Here is a 22,913-nt window from a genome sequence, read left to right on the forward strand (position 1 = left end):
TACAGGAGTGGTTAACACTCTCCAACTGCCTAAAACGTGAAAGGATACTTCTTCGGAGACCCGAACAGAGAACTGCACTAGTGGTGGTCTTGACAATTCAAGAGCATGACTGCACAGCTTAAGGAACAAATGCTTGAGGCTAGTCACAGCATTTTTATAGGCTTTGATGCCATTTCGATACTTATAAAACCAGCAACGGAGATTCCATTGGACATAATGAATCCAGTTACCTTTGAGTCACACCTTTCCTAGCCCTCACATTCCGTGGTGAAGAAGCACTATCGCTGCAGATCCTGGTCAACTGAAATAACATCTTACTGCAGTCAGTTAGCAGTACGACTTTGCCCTTAGATCTTGAGTTTGCTGCTTTTAATATTACGACGGCTCTCTAACCAACCTGTCCGGCACGGTGGGAACTAAAGTAACAGATGTTTCAGCCGATCAAGCTTGATCAGTCATCACGATGTGTAGGCATGACTATGATATCAGGGTGCCAGTTACGATCGAGAAATTAGAGTTACGACGATTTAACAAAAAAATCCCAACGAGAATAACACAAAGTTTGAGATAAATCCAACCCATATAGTAGGAAAACAAAATTATACTCAAAGAAGCAATAATAATTTTACTCATTACCTTCTACAGATCAATAAATGTAGGAATACATAGATAATATTTTTTACCTAGCCACATTAAGAAATCTAAGAGCATACAAGTCGAGGACTATTTTGGTCACATTAATAATGTAACATTCATATTCACGTAGAGGAATAACGCATAAATAGATATGAAGATAATTAGGAAGGGTATAAGAATAATTATAGAACTATAAGACAAATGTAAGTAAAGTAATTCTTTGGACAAAATGACGTTACTTACTATAAGAAAGATATGTCCTTTAATCAAAATGAGACCGGATTTGACTTGTTGGATAACGTTTTTAGACATATAAATCGATCAATGGGTATTATATATACTATGAGATAAGAAACAAATTAACACACAGACATAATAAAAATCACTGAGTGAAATGATGCATAATAAGTTTAAGAGTGGTTAACAGAATGAAAATCCCTCCATTATATGATAACTGTCGTTATTGTCGACAACAATGATAAGGAATCAATTATATAAATGCAATGGAAAAAGAAAAATGAAGTACACAAGAGTACGTATGTAAATACGACACACGCACACATAAAAATCCCCCAAGAAAAAATGGAGTACGACCAAGTAGAAAAAAGTATGTGTTATTGTTTTTGTTGAAAGAGAAGTTACGAGATAAAAAGGAAAAAAACATGGGGAAAAGAAACGTTTATCTCTATCCCAAGATGAGATAATGTAGTATAATAAAAGATTTAGGGTGATTATATACAATATTGTGATGTTATGGTGCGCAAACAACATAGATCAAGCGTATAATTATTTTGGAATAACTGAAAAATTGGTGAGTGTTGAGTAAGAGACAACGGCATAAATGCATTTCTACTTCATACTCACTGCATTGTCGTCCATCAGCAGGATTTAAATATTTCTTTTTCTCGGGTAAACCACTCAGAGAATAAAAACAAAAAAACCAGCTAAATTTCACATTATTGGAGGTAAATGCAAAGATTCATAATAATAATTATTGTAATTATAATAATTATTATTATACAGTCAATGAAGAATGATGATCGGATCGGCGGCCAGATCATTTCCACTGTGCATTTTTCTATGAGTATAAGAGATGATTATAGTGCTGACATTAGCAACAATAACTGAAAATCAATAATGATGAGAACAAAGAGAACGGTAAGTATTCAAATAAGAAATGGAAAAGTTTTTGTGCATTATGTCTGCGAAATTTCAACACATACAAATCATCGTTAACAACAGTGTCACTCACTTATGGAAAGCTAACAATGCGATCACACACACAATCGAGAAAATTTAGAAGGAAAAAAACAGTTACAGATAGAAAATATAAGCAATGATTACACCAGTAAAAATACTAACAATAACAATAAGTAAGAAACATAAACAGACATTAATAAACTAACTAATGTCAGTTCATACAGGATAGTTGTGATACAATATATCATGTAGGATTATAGTCATAAAGAGAGGCGAAACGGATCATTAATGAAATGAATGATCTCAGATCATTAGTATGAGATATTGTTGTATTTTGCACACATAAATTTAAGGAATGTTATTAATTTATCGTTGAGGAGTGAAGATAACCTCATACAAATTTGCACGTTTGTCTCCGGAACCGGTAACCACAAATTTATCATCCAAGGATATGTCACATGTTAGAACTGACGCCGCTTCTTTTGTCTGGCAATTAAGAAAACAAAAACATTATTAATTAAAAATGATGAATAAAATAACAAACTTGAATAAATCAACTTTTAATCAGCTAACTACAAACACGCTTGTCAAAAAACCAAATTGACAAATAAAGTTCGTTGTCAAATCATTCTACGGAGGCGGTATTTGCTACAATAAAATGTGTAAACCCATTAATTTGAAGAAAGTTGTTACCAATCGATGAAATTCCTAAGTTGCTCAAAAAGTAGCTGAAATTTCTGCTGTTTAGAGGAATTGGGATGTAACTATTTGGGTTCCCAAACCGAAGTGTGATACTAATCTGTGACCAAGTAGTTGAAACTTAGATCAATTAACAACCGCCGTACAACGAACTCGAGTCAATCAAACAAACACTGCGATTTACTTATTACATGAATAAAAAGCGTGTTCTTAAATACTACAAACTTCAGTACCGTTTACAAGCTGGTACATCAGATATTACTTAATTTACTCAGATCTGTTAGTCTTTTTAAAATATGTTTCAGTTACCTACACGAGTGGTTGATTGATGAGTATTATTACTAGACTAATACATAGAATATCCTTATTGTCTTGACACTGAAAAACAAAAGTGAAAAGTTACTTTACAAGCTACATTGTAAGAAGTAAAAAGCAATGCTAGTATCGATGGTCTTTGTCATTTATAAACATTTTAAACTTTCCACAATAAACTATTTGAAAAAAAAATCAAACTAAGCAGTTTTTTCTTTATATTAAAAATTAGTATCTACCTTTTGAGGAATGTCGGTTACAGTTAAATGTAGACATGACGTTGTAGCAAGCACATTCAACCACTGTATTATTTGTGTGCTCTCTGTAATTTAGAAATTTAATCCACTTCGTAAATTTATGTGTGAATCTGATTGAGGGTGTGTCTGCACAACAATCTTTAATCTATTCTCTCATTGGTTGTAAGCAAAGGCAATCAATAATTTATCTACGATCCACTAACACTCATAAATATACATGGATTTTTAACACTCAGTACACAAATACCCCCTTGTTTCTCTTATCTGTACACCTGCGGATTTCACCAATCTTTAACAATAAACTATCTCTATAACTGGTGTTCGGGCTTTTGGATAATCTCGAGTAAATCCATAATTCTACTAGGAGATTTAGCCTGAGTTAAATATTCAGTTAACGGGATATTATTTATTTATTGAAATCAAATATAGAAGAATTAATCCTCTACGTCTCATCAAAAGACTGTAATAAATTGGTAAGTGTTAAATACCTTAACTAATGTACATTACATAAATACAACACAAGCGAACAGTTACAAATACGTACGATAGGATATTGATTACACACAAAACTTAATAAATTAAATACACTAAATCTATTCAGTTTATTCATTAAATACCATACTACTTTCAGTAATTTCTATTGTTTAGATGTGAAACATTGTAATTACAGTAATATTAAAAGATTATCATCAATAGTCTACTACTAGTAAACCTTGAAATAATGAGCTAAGAATAAATCATTATACAGTAAACAATTGACAAATACGATTGTTAATCATTATTTCCAGGACTCTCACATATCACCAGGCAATAAACACTTTGATACGAACAAATTTTTGTTTTTACTCATAAAGATGTAAAGGTAGTGAATGATAAGTATGTACTGATGAAAGATGGTTGAGCATGAGAGTTTACCTACCGAAAGTAAGACAAAAACGTCCGGCTCACAAGCAAATACTTGGAAAACACAGTGCAAATATATATTAATTCCCGATGACTAGGACAAAACATTTATTGTATTTGCACAGGTCTCTTGTATGTTAGATTAACAGTTTACCACCTCTTACTACAGGGCACAAAAGGGAAAATAGGATTAACAGGGAATAAGTTGTCACTTTTAACTTAAAGTCAGTATACTAAAGAACAAGGTTATGAGTAATAGAAAGATAATTGAAATTAATTCTGTTTTTAAAAAAACTCAAGATACATGATTACCACACTGATGAAATTACTTACTTCAAGGAGACAGGCACCATATGGAGTTCGCCAAGCGTTAACTTGATGATCTTTACCCGTTGTAAGGAACCAGTCAGCATGATGTGCAAACCTCAAAGCTAACACACAACTTTCATGATGAGTAAGACGAAAATGTTGAGGTTGATTAGACCCAGTATGATGAGATATTGGGGAAGGATTACCACTTCCACTTCCAGATTCTTCACGTGGTACATTATAATTAACAGGGAATGCTGAAGCAGGTGGTCCATCTGGTCCTATAGCTAGAACTTCAACCTCAGATGACTCCAAACCCACCGCTAACCAACTTTCAATTGATAGTGACTTATTGCTTCCGCTAACAAACGACTGTGGACTAGCTGTGTCGCGAGTACCTCCCCCAGCACCAGCACCACCACTAGAGGTAGACTCTCCATCAACCGAAACTGGAGATACTGATTCAGCTTGGCGCCGAGTTGGGACCATATGTGAAGATAAGCCAAGTGAAAACACTTGAGACTTGAATTCAATGTGATAGACATCTCGTGAAGGCTGTAAATTCAGAAAACAATAAAAACTGTTAATGGATACAGGTGGCTATTTTCAAATAGCAATACATGGTTAGAAAATCAACTAGATTCATATGAATAGAGAATTAAAACAAAAAAGGAATAAAGCCTAATCTAAATAACAAATAGACAGGTGAAATGCTATTGGAGCTAATCACTGACCTAAACAATGAAAGCATAGTTCATAATATGCTATACCTGAGGTATCACTGAATAATCCGTTGTAATAAAATATTTAATTAGTAGAAAGTAAATAAACTAGTGGACAAGACTATAATTAATGGACAAACAAATCAAATTTAGGATAGCAGGCCTTGGATTTTGGCGCGAAATTCATTCGTCCATTTAGCTAGATAGGGTTTTGGTATTTCAGTTGACATCAGTTCGAGATGAAAACCTCAAATCTAATTCCTAACCCCAACCATTAACTGTGAATCATTATCCTAATTCCTCACACTGGTCTATAACCCTTATCTAGCCCTAATAAGGGGTGAATATTCTCAATGTCACTCTAGCGTCGCTCAAAGGTCATCCATAAACCATAGTCTCAATTCAAAAAGATGTACAATTTGAGTGATATTATGTTACAGAGGCATTAACAACTAAGATTATTGAGATCCCGATTGACGTATTCATTTCTCCATACTACGCGTAAAACATAAAACACTATGTCCGGAGTTTTGAAAGTTCATATCAGTGATATGAAGGAGACCGTTGAGGAGGTAATGATGCGTTGATAAATGAGAAACTAACATAGCTACCCATTATTACATGTCATTATTTTAAGTGACCATTTATTCGTTTCTTTTACATCTGAAAGACAACAAGCAACACTAAGTATGAAAATGATCAGTTGAACTGTGTACTTAATGTTTTCTTACTAATTCATAACGAGATGCAACTTCATCAAACAGATACCTGTAAACTTTTTGAGTTGAAAAAATGGGATAAAGTGAATGTCAAAAAGATACAAATCAAAAACATTATAGATAAAATTAAATATCGAACATATTTTAACCATTATTTTAATTCTCCTGAAGAAAAACATTTTTAAAAAGTCTCATTCTACATTTGTGTACGTATAGGTGTGTGTCTAGAAATAGACTAGCAAAGAGCGGAAAACTGCTGATTGGCCAGATAATATCATCAAGTAACTAACTATATTGTATAGAAAACAAACGTACACATGTAGGCAAACATGACCAAGATAAATTTTGTATACTATGGTGATACTTGCAGATAATAAAATATGCAAACAAAAGAAAAATCTAAAACTAGAACGATGAGAATCAAATATTAATTAATATCTTTCTGTGAAAAAAATATTCCCAATTCCTACCAACACCAGTAATATATATATATATATATATATATATATATATATATATATATATATATGCTATTGGCGTTCACAAACAATCAGTACAGACAGGCAACAATGACAGTGAATAACAAAAAACACAACTCTAAATGAGGAAGAGAAGGAAAGTAGTATGTAATATTGGGTTCCTTGTAATGTTTTTTTTATGAGAAAGAAACAACTGAAATGAAATTACAGAAGTGGGAAGATGTAGGGAAGTGTTAAAAAGTTTTTTTAAGTGGTACAGTTTTTCATCATATATATATATATATATATATATATATATATATATATATATATATAAAGATAATCACATTAAACAAAGAATAATCCGCGTGGATATATATTAAACACTACTTATCTATTCTCTATTTAGTTAGTTAGTATAACAATCACAGATGAGATATATAATATTTGAACAAATATGATCGCTATGTAACTAACAGCAAGTTCAAGATAATTTGGTGAATGGTCAAAAATTTAGGAAATAAGAGCTTTCATATCAGCTTGTAGAATAAATACCAGAAGACACTGAAGCCACTATGTTTGCAACACACATGCACATAATAATCATCTTTAAAAGAAAGGATACATAGGTAATTTTTGGTAATGCCTAATTACACAACAGGATGAAAAAAGGCCAAATCGCTAAAATGGATAGGATAGGAGAATTGAAGTGACTGGTTGGTTGAAAAACATTCTTATGAACAAACACACACAATTAATAACTTTTTCATTCTCAAATAAAAACAAAAATACGAATAATTTACGAAGACAAAAACATTTCTAAAATGAGAAAAGAATAAACCAGGAAAGGAGTATCGATCGATAGATAAATAAGAGAATCTTTAAATCAACATAAAACTAAGTTAAAAGAAAACGTTGAACATGATAATATGAGTAAAAGAACACCACTAATACAAACATAATATTATAATAAACCCAACAAATAAGTGGACAGCCAAAATAAAACCCAGAGTTCTCCCATTATATGCCTATTACTTAGTTGGCATTATGTCGATTGTTAAGTATGGAATCAAACAAGCAACAACTAGTCCATGCAAGTTAATCTTCTCAACTCTATGCTTGAACTTACCCATGGACTCTTTAAAATAGTGAATGTTCATTACACACTTACATTTCCACGAATATCCCAGCAACGGACTTTATGATCTAAACCACCTGTCCACAAACGATTCCCATCTCCAGTAATTTCAACACATGATGTCCCATCAACATGTCCATGGAACTGGTGAACGATACTTTGATTATGTATATCCCAAACAGCAACTTGACCATCGGAGCAGCAACTAGAAAGAGGAAAATATTTTTGCAAAGAAATAATCTAAATAAGCCAAGTTTTAAATTATATAAACGAATAAATACAGTCCCATAATCGAGAAATTATTTATTCCTTAACCAAATTAACTTTTGATAAGCCAAAACTATAAATACGACAAACGACATAAATTGAGGAAAGTTGAATTTAAAAAAGTCTAAGTTTCCGGTCTTCATGTTAAATTATATTTGGCAAGACGTGATGAATAATTTACGTAGGTTGCTGAATGATCAAAGTTGACGGTTTCTGGAAGTTTAAATATTACAACGATTAGTGCACAGTTCTTTAACCAGTTAAAAATGGATCATAGCTAAACTGAAATATCCATTTTTAGCCTATAATAAGCCTTTCAAGAAGTAAGCACACAGAAAATGGTATGTGATTGTTGGGAGCCCCCTTGATAGGGCGGAAAATTCTTCCCTAATCAGAATCGAAAAACTTATCAGAAACATCTGCAAAAACTAAGGATTACGTGTCACAATTTAATTAGATAATTATTTATCTTGTTACTAAACCTATTATATTTCCAGAAGCTTCAGGAAGGTGACTGCCAGCTGTAAAGCTATCAATAAGCTCTTTTTTCTGCAAATAAATTAACTCAGAGATTCTAAAAATAATCGGACTGCTCAACGAACATTAATTCTACCGCACTAGAAAACATCAGATTAGAGCACGATAGTAGTAATAGCGGAAAATTAAATTTCTACTGTACACGATCGATAAACTTGTAAATGTACTTTAAAATTACCTATAGGCCAGTTTTCCATCAAGCGAAAGTGCAAGTGCATAGCAAGCAGGCGCTTCAAATGTCAGTTCAGCTTTACGTCTTCCTGGACCATTTAAATCCCAAACAGTAAGTGCGTTGGATTCCCCACCGACTATGAGACCAGAAACATCCTATAATCGTAAAACCAAAAAGATCAGTAAGTAAAAATTCATATTTTATTTAAAATTTTTTGTCAGTAAATATGATATAATAAAGTTATCTTACCGGGAAAAGTTTGATAGATCTAACATAGCTGTCGTAGCACAAACAGTCAAAAGTAGCAAGGGGAGTAATATCTCTATTAGCAAGTGGGGTATTTCCAGAGTTAGCACTAATCGATGCAAGATCCCATAACTTGACGCTGCCTCGAGCACCGGTATAGGCAAAGTGAGCGGGGATAGAAGTGGTGTGATTTGATCCTGGAGAACCAACTGTAACACTATCAGTATCACTTCCAGCATTACGAGATCCAAGACAGGTATCAGCTGAGGCCAATGAAGAAGCACGTCCTACTGGACATGGACCTAAAGTGACAGCACAAACGACGTCACCATGAGGTAAACTAGCAAGGTGCTGAAGTCGACGAGGCAATCCCTGGGCAGTAGTCGCTCCAGGGGCAGACGCCAATGCACACGGCCGAGTTTGTCCATTAGGTAACACTATGAATGAATAAGCACCGGGACCAGACTGAACACTAAAATAAAAGGTAGGATAAGATATATACGTAAAAATGAATAGAAACTAAATTAATAACATTTCAACACAATAGCGTAAACTGAAAAAGACTATATTTAGAAAGACTTAAGAATTTTGAAAATAATAAATTACCTGTTTAATAAAAGAGGAATTAAACGACAGAGAACTAATGACTTATTTATCCTTAAAGAGCACATCAATTAAAATTATATGTTTGTCTAATATCCGTCCCCCAACCGTTGCTGCTACCTCGACGTGGTGGTCGGGCTTGCCTATCGTGATGACCAAACCGAGTTATATTGGCTGGAACATATGTTCCTGTAAGTTCTACCATGCCAGGCAGGTCGACTGGAGGACGGTAAGACTAAAAGCAGCAACTCAAGGTCTGAGGGCGAAGTCGTGCTGCTGACTGTAGAGGGGTGTGACGGCAGTAAGGTGTTTCTCTCGGAAAACCAGAATCTGCAGCGATGCTGCCTTCTTACAAGAAAGGAAGGGGTTACAAAAGGTCGACCTTAAAAATGTCATGCCTCACATTACCTCACAGATTTCCGTCTCCGACGGTAAGGCCCTTTGAAGAACGGAGCTAGCACGTCAAAAACATCCCACAAAAAGGCCGTGCGTGACCGGCCTCAAGCAGTTGTCCCTTGGGCTCTGTGGTTACGCTCCCCGGTCATCAAAACCAACACTAATCCAGCTTCCTTTTCAGGTCCCTCAAGAAATACTCTTCCACGGCGTGGGCAGCCAAGAATTGATATCAGCCCAAATACCCGTAACAGCACACGAGACCAAGTTGGTCACAATCAAATCCTTCGTACACCTTATAACTCTCATCTTCACGACTAACCCTTCTCACATCCCTTTATCACCTCACACCGCTAGGGCAAACGATTTGAGTACGCAGAACGTGATTTCTGGTCTCCTGAAACTACGCTCTAAACTACATGTAGGAACTTTTTTTTACCTCCGAACACTGTGTCAAATAGGACAACAGGCTTCCTTCGCTCGGACTTTAGGATCTCGCACCATCGATGTGTGCTGCGTCTCCGAAACGCATACAGGATATGAGTAGCGTCATTCATTTATCAAAATAAAAAACCGACTAGATTCATGCTTCGTGTATATGGAGGCCCTGAGAGTGGTTCCCATGGCCTCGCTGGTGTAGGTATAGCATTGAGTCCTAGGGCAGAACCAACTCTTTTAGACTGGATCCCAGTAGACAGTCGTCTGTGCGATGCCCGACTAAACGGAACAATAAGGACTTGGAAAGATAGGGATACTCGTCGTTTTTCCCTCGTCGTCTCTGCCTACTCTCCAACTGACTGCAACTCAGATGATACAAAAGATGAGTTTTACAGAAAGCTTTCCGTCATTCTCCGAAAAGCTAGGCGCTCCGATGTAGTCATAGTGGCTGGTGATTTTAATGTTCAAGTAGGTAAATTAAGTGAAAAACATCTAGGTAGATCTTATGGTGCCGTGGCTGAAAGAACAGATAATGGCGACCGTCTGTTGCAGCTATGCTCAGATAACTGCCTGTTTCTTGTAAATACTAACTTTAAACATAAGGAAAAACATCTTTGACATGGTGACCCACGCATTCGTCCCAACGTTGGACCTAAATAGACCACATTGGAGGGGTCCCATAGAAGACTATCGCTCATTCTGGAGCACATGCTTAGATCCAGATCAAGCTCTAGTGCGAGCGCGTATCTGTCTGTATCTTACTGGACGTAGGAAAGACGCTGCAAGGAAGCCTCTTAGGTTTCTACTTAATGATAGGCAAGTCAAGAATATATTTCAGGAACAACTGAAAAAACAGTTAGGCAGACATGTAAGGTGTGCTCACCCCGAGGCAGCGTGGAATGACATCCGAAAAGCTGTGGAAACAGCAGTGATATCTGCTAGTACGGTAAACCATAAAGTTAGGGAGAAACATTGAATCTCAGCAGCATCTACTGCACTGATAGATGCTCGAAAACTCAGGCTAACAAGGAGCCTACGCAATGGTCGCGAACAGTGGTGGGTAGCGAAAGCAAAAGAGATGGAAAAGGCAGCGGCAATAGGTAACAGCAGACAACTGTTCAGACTTGTTAAGGAAACCGGTATTAGGAACCCAACTGTTAGTAAAACTATCTCGGAAAAAGATGGACATATTATTCATTCTCAATCCAGGAGATTGGATCGATGGGCAGAACACTGGCCTTCATCCAGAATTCGGTTTCCTACGACCCCTAGACGACTTGAATGGCAAGCTAATGTAAGTCCACTAACTCTTCATGAGGTTGAAAAAGCTATAGAAACTCTGAAGCGTGGGAGAGCAGCAGGTCCTGACAGATTTATCCCTAAGATTTTGAAGGATGGTGGTCCGGTACTAGCAGCGAGATTGACTGTCGTCTTAGGTAGAATCTGGGAACTGGACGTAATTCCATCTCACTGGTTCCAACCACTAATTGTGCCAGTCTATAAGAAAGGACAAAAGTCCTCTTGTGACAATCACAGAAGAATCAGTTTGACTTTAATTATATATTTAAACACATAAATATTGGTACAAAGGAACACCAGATATATATATGTGACACGCAAATCTCATTTGATTTGTGTGAGGGCTGTGATACTGCCTGAGTGCCCAAACCGAAGCAGGTGATTTTCTTAGTTTGACTAATATAGTGTCTAAAATATTAGCTTCAATAATACTTCGACGCCTAACCAAAGTTCGTGAAGAGCAGACTAGAGAAAACCAGGCTGGTTTTCGACCTCGATGTGGTTGTGTAGACCCGATATTCACACTACGTCAGGTTCTAGAACATAGACATACATTCAGACACCCTGCAATCGTAGTATCTCTTGACCTTAAGGCGGCATTTGAACACAACTAGTCGAGTTAGAGCTTATGGCGAACTGTCATCAGAATTGATTACCTCAGGTGGTGTTCGCCAGGGCTGTCCACCCTCTCCATTCTTGTTCAACTTTATCGTAGACATACTTTTAGAAATAACACTTTACTTATCTAAATTTCCAGAGGATGAACTTTTACCGGGAGATTCACTTGTTGACTTAGAATATACCGATGACATAGTTCTATTTGGTGAAGACGCTAACAAAATGCAGTCTTCTGACCACTATAAGCAACAGTGCAAGCATGTTCGGGATGCGATTCTCCCCCTCAAATGCAAAATGTTACTTCAGGATCGGGTTGAATAGGCACCTGAACTAATGATAGGGAGTGAAGTAGTTGAGCGTGAAGACCGGTTTACTTATCTTGGGGGTCTCATCAGCCCTTGTGGTCCAGTGTTTGACGAAGTCTCAGCACGGATACAGAAGACTCGTCTAGCTTTCGCTAACTTGCGTCATTTATGGCGTAGGCGAGATATCCGTCTAGCAACAAAAGGACGGGTTTACTGCGAAGCAGTTCGTTCCGTCTTACTTTATGGCAGCGAAACATGGCCGGTAAGAGTAGAGGATATTCATAGGCTGCCATTATTCGATCATAGGTGTCTTCGAAGCATTGCTCGTATATCCTGGGACCACCGAGTAAGTAATGCAGTTGTTAGGAAACGAATACTATGTAAGGGTGACAAATCGATTGATGAAGTAGTGAAACTTTATCAGTTGAGATGGCTGGGACACGTATTGCGTATGCCCAACCATCGACTGCTCCGACGTGCGATGTTTTAAGGTGTAGGAGTAGGTTGGAAGAAAGCTAGGGGCGGCTTCGTTTCTTCGACCGTTCGTCTGGATCAACGACTGTATGAAATACACATATTCGAAACGCATCGTCGTATTTGATTTATTCAATTCCGTTATTCACTAATTGTATGCGAGGATTGGCAACACGTATATTTCGATAAAAGTTAGAATCGATCTAACTGGAGTCAGATATAGGGCCACTAAAATCCCATATAAAAGGGGATATGTCCAATTATAAATTGTATTTACTACCTTAACAACTTAAATACCGCAAGACATTAACGGTATCTAGTGTGCTAAATAGATATTAGCGTTAGATAAATGCAAATTATTTACAACATAAGACGGATACTTTTTGTAAATGAGTAAACATGAACTGTGTTTTACATAAACTATTTTCAGGATATAAAGAGACAATATTTTTATCTGTTCAAACCGTGAACATGTAATTATTATCTCGAAGTGGGAAGTTTGGGAAATATCTGTGAATAGAACGCGTGAAATAAATGTAACCAAGCTAGTGTTAAAAAGAAAACTCAAGACAAAGAAAAAACCACCAGCAAACTATTACTTTCGTACAGAAATAATTCGAAAACTCAGTCATTGTTTACATACACTCCATCCCTGTATGCTTGTAGACGAAAATATATTAACAAGAATAGGTAACATTCATCCACAGGTGTAATTAAGGTTCGACATATGCTCAATATAAAATTAATTAGTATATATGTACACAATGACCCTTTTACTAATACAAACATGGTTTCTGAAAGAAATTTAACACTGTAGTTTTACTTTGCATAAACTTACTTTTTAGATGATTGCTTCCACCGGGTTGAAGCTGGGACCTCGGACGCCTGAAAAATATGAAGGAAAAAACGAAGCACCAATTATCCACCAAGTTGAAGATAGTAGGATGGTAATAAATTGAATGAATCATCTTAAATTAGGAACCGAAAATTATTTTACAACACTTAAAAATTACACTACCCTAACCAAGCTGGTGAACTCTTCTAATCAAGGTATGTAAACTAACCGATGGATGTGCTTTATTTAACTATGGCCATTAACTTGGAGCTGATATGGCGACTGTCAAGTCACATAATTCCGTGGATATGAATAGAAAGGATTTTCGTAGAAAAGTTGGAAAAGTCATAAGTTAATTTGTTAGATTGACTTTTCCTACTTATTTATTTATACTAGATTGCGTCATACTTTACAATCGGGAAGCTAGATACACCTTACTATCTTTAAAAGACTACTATAACAATATGAGAACATTTTTTGACACAATGACCATAGATGTTGGGACCTTTTAGTCTAGTTGACGAAAGAAACTAGTGATGGTGATGAAGATTTGTATCTCAGGTGAATGATTTTGTTAGAGTTTCTTTCTTTGAGCTGGAAAATTTATACTTCACTTCCTACAATAACCGTTATATTGGTAGAACCAATTATTTACTCTGGGATCGTGTTTTATATCTTTTTTTACTACTATTGATATTATTATCACTTTTACTACTTTGGTACTCATCTTGATAATTTCATTTTCCTCTTCTTTAACTGGAAGAATTCTTTCTGGCTGTACTTTTCTTAACTGAACTGCTTCTCCCATTACTATTATTATTTCTTCACTCTCATACACTAATTTCTATTTATTGTTGCTCTTTTTTCATCATACTTACCCTCCATTCTCTATCTCTTCACAACCTCATTGTTATTGTGTGACGCATATGTATTTGATACCCCCTTGTACTAATGTCTGTTTAAATAAATAAATAAGTCTTCTGCTAGTGTTTTGAGGAAACTTGGGTGGATGCACAAATGTGCCAGGCTCTTAGTTGCTTACAACTGACTGACTGAGTAACAAAATGCACCACGTAAATAGGGGGAAACGAAAAAAATATAGAAGGATGTTTAGCCGGGAAGTCTTAACCGTCATAATACATGTGAAGATCATTCATACATGTAGGTGATCACCTTGAAGTTGTGGATAACAAGCATAATTTAATATTTTATGATATAAACATTGATTTTAATCATATTTTGTGTGATGAAGTAGTAATCACTGTTTAAACCCAAGGAAATATAGAACTTCAGGGAAATGTAGGATAATCACATGTGTAACAAAAATAAATAATAGTAAAACGCTGTCGCAAAAATAATACCAGAATATGAACTGTAAATATTGAATAACTTTCAAGTTGGATTTCTTTCAGAAAATGCCACATTTATCGTTCATTCATCTAATCAGCAACTAATCGTCGTTAGATTAAGCTTGATAATATATACAGAGATGAAACTTTTATAAGATGACGATCAAGAGTTTAATGATTCTCTACCCAAAGTGAAATCCCCATAGTAAAGCTGAATCAAACCTCAATCTGAGAAAATAAAACCAATTTGACAACCACCCACCATTACTGAGAAGACAGATTACTGAATTACTTTATAGAAAGACACTTAGAGCAGACTTGCACTATATGTTTGACACATTCACAGAAGTCGGATTCAATTTCCGCTTCTTCATTACAATGAATAGCATAATAGAACGATAAACAAATAACTGCAAACTAAAAAACTATTCCTGTTGTAAATAATATGTTAAGGTAACAGCTTTCTACTTTTTACAATATAGCATTAAGCATATATCTGAAAATTAAATGCAGGAGACGAAAATATTTAAAACAAATCACTGCTTGTTTTTTTTCTTTCAATAAAGAAAGGGATTATAAGTGTCAAATTAACTGCTATATTTTCCTTAAACGGCTGTTATAAAAAGTGCAAACATCGTCATTTAAGAATGGATGTATTAAAAAAGATGAAATTAAAGAACAGTCAGTCAGCTACAACGTAGGACCAGGCACATATATGCATCGGTCGAAGTTGCCACACCTCATTAGCACAACAAGATGAACAGCAAATTCATAGTAGTTACTTCACTGGTAGTGATATATGAAATAAAGATTGTGTATAAGGATATAATACAAGAAGAGAAAACACTGAAGATAAAGTACCAAAAGCCTTTATTAAGTGAAGTCTTCGAAGAACGATTCTGAAAAGTTAGGTGAATATAGATTTTGAGTAAGAATATGCGTACGGTATGAAGTTAGGTAGCTGGCTAATATGATAACCTTAAATCTGTGGGAACTTGTAGTGCAACAGTATTTTAGACCCAACGCCTACAATCCCCCATATTATCTTTTTGAATAAAAAAACTCTGTGATCCGTGACTAAGCATGGATCGGCTGACATAGGATAGTATAGGGAAGAGTTTATGGAAATAAGACTACTTAATCTCACCAAGTTACTAAACCTAGTATGTGAAAACTCCTAAAACTTCAATTTCCGGAACGTTTGTAGAAGTAGGCAGCACAGAAGAAAGACAAGGTCACCTTGAAAAACCAACTAATCGGGTTATTATTGTCATTCTTGGACAAATTATCACTTAACAGCTGATAAGTAGTAGTTAAGAATATTACTAAAATAACAACTGTGATAATCAAACCATGAAATTCAAAATACAAAAATAACAAATACATGTGTCAAAGTGCACCAGTTCTATTTGCCACATTTTGCAATAACAAAGGAGACCAAGATGAACATTGAAGACTTACCTGAGACGGACGCCCAGAATTCGAGTTGGCAGTGCCGACTGCAGGTGCACTTGAAGTAATTTGGGTAGGTAGTGTTGTGACCGGAACTTAGCTGTGGACTAAGATCTAGGAGAGAGAAAAGGGAGAACGAAACAGGTCAGTATAAAGATTTAATCTTGGACGGAAAAACTGATAATGGACAAATTTAGGACGCACTGATCGTCTACAACTCATTTCAACCATCTACAGGCCTTAACAACTGTATTAGTTTTTGATGGCAGTATAATTTTTCAATACGCTTCTCTGAAGAACAACCATCTAGTTCCTGATTATCTCCCCAGACTTAACCACGATATGGTCATAAATGGATTTTCATCACTACGAACAAACCTAAAGAATCAACGTTTGAGGTTAGCTTCAAGAAATCACACTTAACTGCTAGTTATTTACCACCATTACGATTAGATTCCTTTTTAATTTTCAATGAGTACTAAGAATGTGATTTTAAAGCTATGACTGAATGATTGGCGACTGTAGGGCTGATGACATGCAGTCACACTACTTCTGCATATTATCCCAGCGATAGCTCTACTCATTTTGGTGTAACAACAGCCTGAAAAGTTTCATTAATAGTTGACACTTACAGCTACTGCATTTCTAATTATATCACCCTAATCTCGCAGTACTTCTCACTGTTGGAGTCGATTTTGTGAATGCATTTCAGTTTCTTTTACTTTTGTAAATAACCAGATTGATTTGTTACAAAAAAAACCAATTCAAAAGAAGACACATTCACTGAATTGCATTGGCAGTTGCAGAAAACTGGGATGTTATACACATACATACGTATCAGTCGTGTTTTACTTCATACTTAACAAGTCTCAGTGGGCAGCGACTGGTTTTTCGACAAGTTGAATAATATTCGGGGACATTTGATGTTGGACATACTTAGTCTCATCACTTTGTTCAAGCAATTAAAAATTTAATAAGCTGAGTTAACAGTAGTAATCATTATATTTTGCGGCCCCGAATCCTTTACATCGGTCTATAGGTTACTCAAATATCAAACATTTTAAGTTGTTCCTTGTCAATCTATCAAGACACCTTCAGCTACCAGTCAATTGTAGATGTGGATTAAGTGAATTCACAGGTTTACATCTAATCAGTAACTTTTTCAGTCAGTCAGCTACAACGTAGGACCAGGCACATATATGTATCGGTCCAGGTTGCCACACCTGTAAATACATCTCACTCCTGCAGGTCAGTCGCAGCCCGGATAGCTCAGTGGTGACGTCTCTGACTGTGAAGCTAGGTGACACGGGATCGAACCCATCAAGGAGCATCAGTTCCCTCAAGATTACAGGTACACCTTGCCAAGTAGCACGAAACCTAGGTCCAGGGTTTCCTGTTGACTACCTCCAATCACCATCTTAAGACTGACGTTGGTATTAAGATTTAAATATTAAATAGCTTCTTTTACTACCACTACGACGTTCTTATTAATGAAGACTACCATAATGTTGCAGTGCCTCACTATGTAAGTCATTGAACTAATAATGTTATTTCTTGCCACGGCTGTTTTGAGGGCAGTCAATCTATATAGCACAGAGATTCACTACAAATGAGTGAATTTCAGTGCCTATGAACACACGCCAACTTGTAATTTAACATGGGTTAAACTAACAGATGATTGAATGATTTCGTATTTCTAATATATTTCAATATATTTATTAATCGTTAAAAAGGGGATTGAATGAGTTTATTGGGTACGTTTAAAAACAGAATTTTTTATTTAGAAATTAAACTACATATCTTTAGAATAACTTACTAAGAGGCTGGCGATTGCTTCCGCTTCGACGACCAGTACCCCCAAGACTTGAACCTCTCTCCTTTGTTACAACAAAGTGTAAAAGTGATTTTGTAAAAGCAATACAATAACCAACCACATAAATACATCTATTCCTATATAATAAATAGTAATAATTTGATCCTAACGAATTTTCAAACGAATAGAGGCCAGATAAAAAATATTGCTTAGTGGACTGAAACGTAAAAGGATGATTACACAGGTACAGATTTTGATATATTGCGCATTAATTCTCTTCTCAAAATAGAGATTCAGTTACTTTGATGAAATTTGAATTCAAGCACGATGTTAAAAGCACGAGTCAATGTTACTGGTATTGATCAAAATTATTTAAAACCCAAGGGTCTTTAATTATACAGTCGAAAGATCATCTTGAGTCGATCTAAGCTAGACCACCAATGAAAATCTGGAAGCAATGGACGGCCGTTTTGTCCTAGTATGGAACTTTTTAGAAGTGCGTATCCACATACTGATAACAACCATGTGCTTACTAGTGACTAGTGAGAAGCCGTGACAAGTGGAGTCCAATCCGTGTTGGGTGTAAGGCAGTTATCCACCTGAGACAATAGGTGAAGGTTTGCTTAAGACCATGGACTGATTAAAGTTAGACAATGACACCGTTGGATGCCGCTTCAATGGTCTAGAGGCTAAGCGTTCGCGCGCGAGATCGAAGGTCCTGAGTTCGGGTTCAACACAAGGGATCGTGGACGCGTATTGCTGAGGAGCTCCGTACTAGGACGAAACGGTCATCCAGTGCTTCCAGGTTTGCAATGGTGGTCTAGCTTAGATCGACTCGTGAATTCAGTTGTGGCAAATTAAGCGAACTGTATATCCACTTGATCGAACCATTTATACTGAATCTGTTCTGACGAATACAGGAACTAGGTAGGATTGAGTGCTGAATGGAATAAAATTGGGTCAAAGTTCTGATAATAAAATTTGCTGATATTTTGAGAAACTAAGGTAAGGATTTGGTTTCTAGTCAAAGACAAAGACGCTAGGACAATCTGGCTAGGCTGTCAGTATCAGCCATAATTTGTAAAACCAATACACTGCGAATCAATAAAACTAAGAAGCAATATGCGTTTTATGGAGGCTAATGATGTTATTCGGCTTCTCAGATAGAAGCGAATGAAACGGGATCCAAAAGTGTTTCATTAGTCGGGAATAGATTTGAATTAGCAAACCCTAAGCTATATGGTGAACATTAAAGGTAGGAAAGATAAGTCAGTCGCAACTAAGAAACTGAACAAGCTTAACTTACTGGGACACTGCGCATATCGTCATTCATCCTCCAATTGCCATTTTCATGTCCACCCTCCTAAAAAATCAAAAGTTTGTGTATAATACTTTCAAAATGCGTTGAGTCAATCTATTTGTTGACAATGCAACGAATATATGTCGCTGAACTTTTTACATGTTTACTTTTAAGTACCAGTGTTTATTAAGAAAGACATTATAATTAATGAGAATAAAGTATTACACTAACTGAACAGATCTCTCAGTAGTCATATTATGACACTTTAAACAGCCGAGAGATAATAACATTTGTTCGCCCCGACCTACTTATGAGGTGTTTTTTACTGAAAACGATCACAAAAACCAATACGGCAAAACTATACCAGGTTTCCTTATTCATTCAAGATTTCAGTTGACCTAAAACCTGGAATTTTGTAATCTCACTTCCTCTGTTCGAAAAAATCTGGACACAAGTCAAAACCTCCAATAAAACCAACGAGGTCAACCAGTTAGAAACAAAGCCACCAAAATAGAATGACTATACGCTTACGGAATAATCAGAAACTACTACATAATGTATGAGTTGATAATGCTGTCTCGAACGACAAAAAAGCTTGGCAATTACGTCCATTTAGGTTAGAGAACGCAAGTGCTGAAAGCGTTCATCTGAGTTATAAATATTCTTCATTATTATCAACCATTTATCTTCTGTCCCTGAAGGAATGAGTTCGGCCAGAAAAGTAACCTTCCCACCGAAAATTATGACGTATCTAAATACATTTAACACATTTGTTGAATACAAGAAAACAAGAGCAATATAATCATGAAGAAATTGAAACTTTGATAATTAACTAACAGCATGTATAGGGACAAATTATTGTATTACACTACATCTAATTATCACAACAGCTTACCTTAGGTTCATTAAGTTTGCGTCTTTTCTCATCCATAACTGAACCACTTGTTGGGGTTGAGCTGCTGAGACCCAGATTTCCGCCGGGCGTAGGAGTCATAGGCGGAGGAAGCAACAGGGGATTGGCCAGTGCAGATAAACTCGAATGAGGAAGGCCAGAGAAATTAGATCCTAATTGAATACCACCTGAGTTGCTTGATCGACCTCCAGGTCCCCCGGCATCATCTGTGGATGAACCGCGACATGGCTGCTGAGAGATTGATGGGAGAGATGACGGGGACCTCCCAATATCGCCACCTCCTAGGCCCGCACTAATCGGGAATGTGCCCGGAAAACCAGGAAACTCACCACAACCGCCTAACAAACCGGTGATTGGATTTGGCGGTGGAGGGACTAGACATGGCCCGTTACCAGATGAGCGGTTGGATAACAGAAAACTGCCTGCTGCTGCAGCGGCGGCGGCAGCAGCGCGCTGTGAAAAGTAGAAAATTAACACAAAAGTGCGTGATCGAATATCGACTAAGTGTAGTTACGAAGAAAAACCAATTACCCATTAACATGATGAGTGACGAATGTCATTAATCCCCCATTTATTTCCGTTAATATAGCTTAAATTTTAGAAGCCAATCAAAGTGGTATTTTGTACTGTTCCACTCAAAAATATCGGTGATATAGTGTCCAACGATGTGAATAATGACTTGACACAGTTTGTAGCAGTACAAATGAAAAATTGATCCAGAGTAGGGCCAGAAAAACCAACAAGCGAAAAAATGTCCAAGGTTTGAGAAGCAAAGCAAATACATTAGCGTCATTATGCTCCATTCTTGAAACAGGTCATCCAGAGTTTACTAATTCAAACTAGGATATCCTTTCATCCCAGAGATCTGATTCAGGATGCCTACTTCCTGTCTACGATCAGTAGTTGAATACATGGTTTAATTGAATTTTGGTTTAACCATCCTTATCACTAATAGAATATACTATCTGCAGTAACTTAGATGTGCATCAACACTTATTTTACGAGTCATGGCAGAAAAATTGTTTACAAGGTTTTGAAAGGTTAAAAAGATTGTTTAAACTCAGAGCCGAGGCGATAGTATTTTATTGTGTAACTTGACAGTTAAGAGTACACTGCAGTCACTTAAAATAGCACTCACTTGTTTATCTTCATTACTCATTAACTTTTCGGCTTCACGTCCAAGTGGAGATATCCTTGAACCAGAAGACTGTAGCATTAGGGCCCCAGGTCCAACAGATGCTGCACCGGCTGCTGACATTAAACCATTCAACAGTGCCGCCGAAACTGACGGATTACCAGATGGAGAAAGAGAGGGAAGCAGACTGGACGTCTGTGCGTTAGCTGACCCTGACTGGAGAGATCCAGGGGTGCTGGACGATGTACTACCCCCAGAATGATTAGAAGTCAAATTAGAAGCATGTAAACCGGAAACGCCTGGGTTAGCACCCCCGATAACAGACAGCTGCTACAAAAATGCATTAATTTGCAAGAGAATACCTTGTATGCTTCGAACTGTTCTAATGGGAGCCCCATATTATTTCCATTGAAGAACTTCGAGGACTTTACATCTTCTATTTGTGCCTATATATTGGAGTGAAATCCAAATGACTGAACACTTACTGCCAATACTGAGTTCAATTCCTGCATTGTCACTTGTTTAGCTCTTTCGATAGCTGAAAGGACTTGAGATTGATGCTACGAATTTGTGGTAATATAGCAAGACTTACCTCTTGTGATAAGAATGGTAATACTTGAGTCAAAATAGCGCTTAATCTTTTAGCTATTTCCATCTAGCAAAGTTTACTAAGAGGATAATGACTTACTTGTCTGTGCATTTCTAGGTTTAAGCCATTAGCCATCTCATAATACATTACACAAATTCGTTGCATATCTGACCGCTCACTGAGGAGCTTCTCTCTTTCCAGTTGCAGCCTAAAAAAGCGATTATTGCAGAAAATATTCATACGAGTGGTTTTGCTGCTGTATGCAAGTGAACTCTTCTTTTATTCTATCACAAGTTTCTAATACAGTAAACTTGCATGAACCCCCCGGCCCAGAGGGCCCCTGTAATAATGAGTGTGAACTGGGAATACAAAAAGGAGGCAAAAACACTGTTTGGAAAAACTTACAGGTGGTCTGCTTGGAAACATGAGGCTTTAAAAAGAGACAGATGTCTCAATAACGAAAAATCCACGACCCAAACAAGAGACACAAACAAGACGAAAAGATAGATTCAAACAAGAGGTGTGAGAACTATTTCGTCCTTCAATGTTTCATGTACTAGTAATTGTGATACATTTTCTATGCCATTCCACGGAAAAATTTTGACTATCTGGAATATATCTTGATACGTATATTTTATCTTATTTTAAGTAGTTGAAAAAAGACACAAACGTCTATTTCGGAAAATAATTCGAATTCAGATTTTCAGATCTAGTTCCATGAGAAAGGGGGCTTTCTTGATATGTTTTTCAATGTCTAGCTATCTAACGAATCACCTAAATGAAGGCTTGAAAACGCTTTTGTCATAGCAGTAGTTTCCAGAA

At 36.4% G+C, this 22,913-nt stretch overlaps 1 protein-coding gene across 1 annotated transcript; it reads right to left on the minus strand.

Moving 5' to 3' along the window:
- Window positions 1–610: 610 nt before the first annotated feature.
- Window positions 611–22,615, minus strand: Smp_165280 (groucho-related). The gene is made up of 18 exons (XM_018799474.1): window positions 22,497–22,615; window positions 22,334–22,431; window positions 22,191–22,299; window positions 22,095–22,157; window positions 21,988–22,062; window positions 21,865–21,948; window positions 21,506–21,832; window positions 20,350–20,820; window positions 19,461–19,517; window positions 18,158–18,218; window positions 16,351–16,455; window positions 13,565–13,590; window positions 9,014–9,047; window positions 8,579–8,772; window positions 8,336–8,484; window positions 7,387–7,558; window positions 4,341–4,871; window positions 611–2,322 (listed from the first exon to the last, which is right to left on the minus strand). The coding sequence occupies exons 1-18, from the start codon at window positions 22,515–22,517 to the stop codon at window positions 2,203–2,205; spliced, it is 2,697 nt and encodes an 898-aa protein (XP_018651260.1). The 5' UTR covers window positions 22,518–22,615; the 3' UTR covers window positions 611–2,202.
- Between the last annotated feature and the right edge of the window lie 298 nt (window positions 22,616–22,913).

Source organism: Schistosoma mansoni, chromosome 3, assembly GCF_000237925.1.
Source record: "Schistosoma mansoni strain Puerto Rico chromosome 3, complete genome".
Classification (NCBI taxonomy): domain Eukaryota; kingdom Metazoa; phylum Platyhelminthes; class Trematoda; order Strigeidida; family Schistosomatidae; genus Schistosoma; species Schistosoma mansoni.

Coding starts and splice junctions, on each gene's coding strand:
- Smp_165280 (XM_018799474.1), bottom strand. CDS start 22,517: ATGTTTCCAAGCAGACCACCT. Junction 18,219..19,460: donor ACGATATGCGCAGTGTCCCA/GTAAGTTAAGCT, acceptor GTTGTAACAAAG/GAGAGAGGTTCAAGTCTTGG. Junction 2,323..4,340: donor ATGGTGCCTGTCTCCTTGAA/GTAAGTAATTTC, acceptor CTTAATTGCCAG/ACAAAAGAAGCGGCGTCAGT.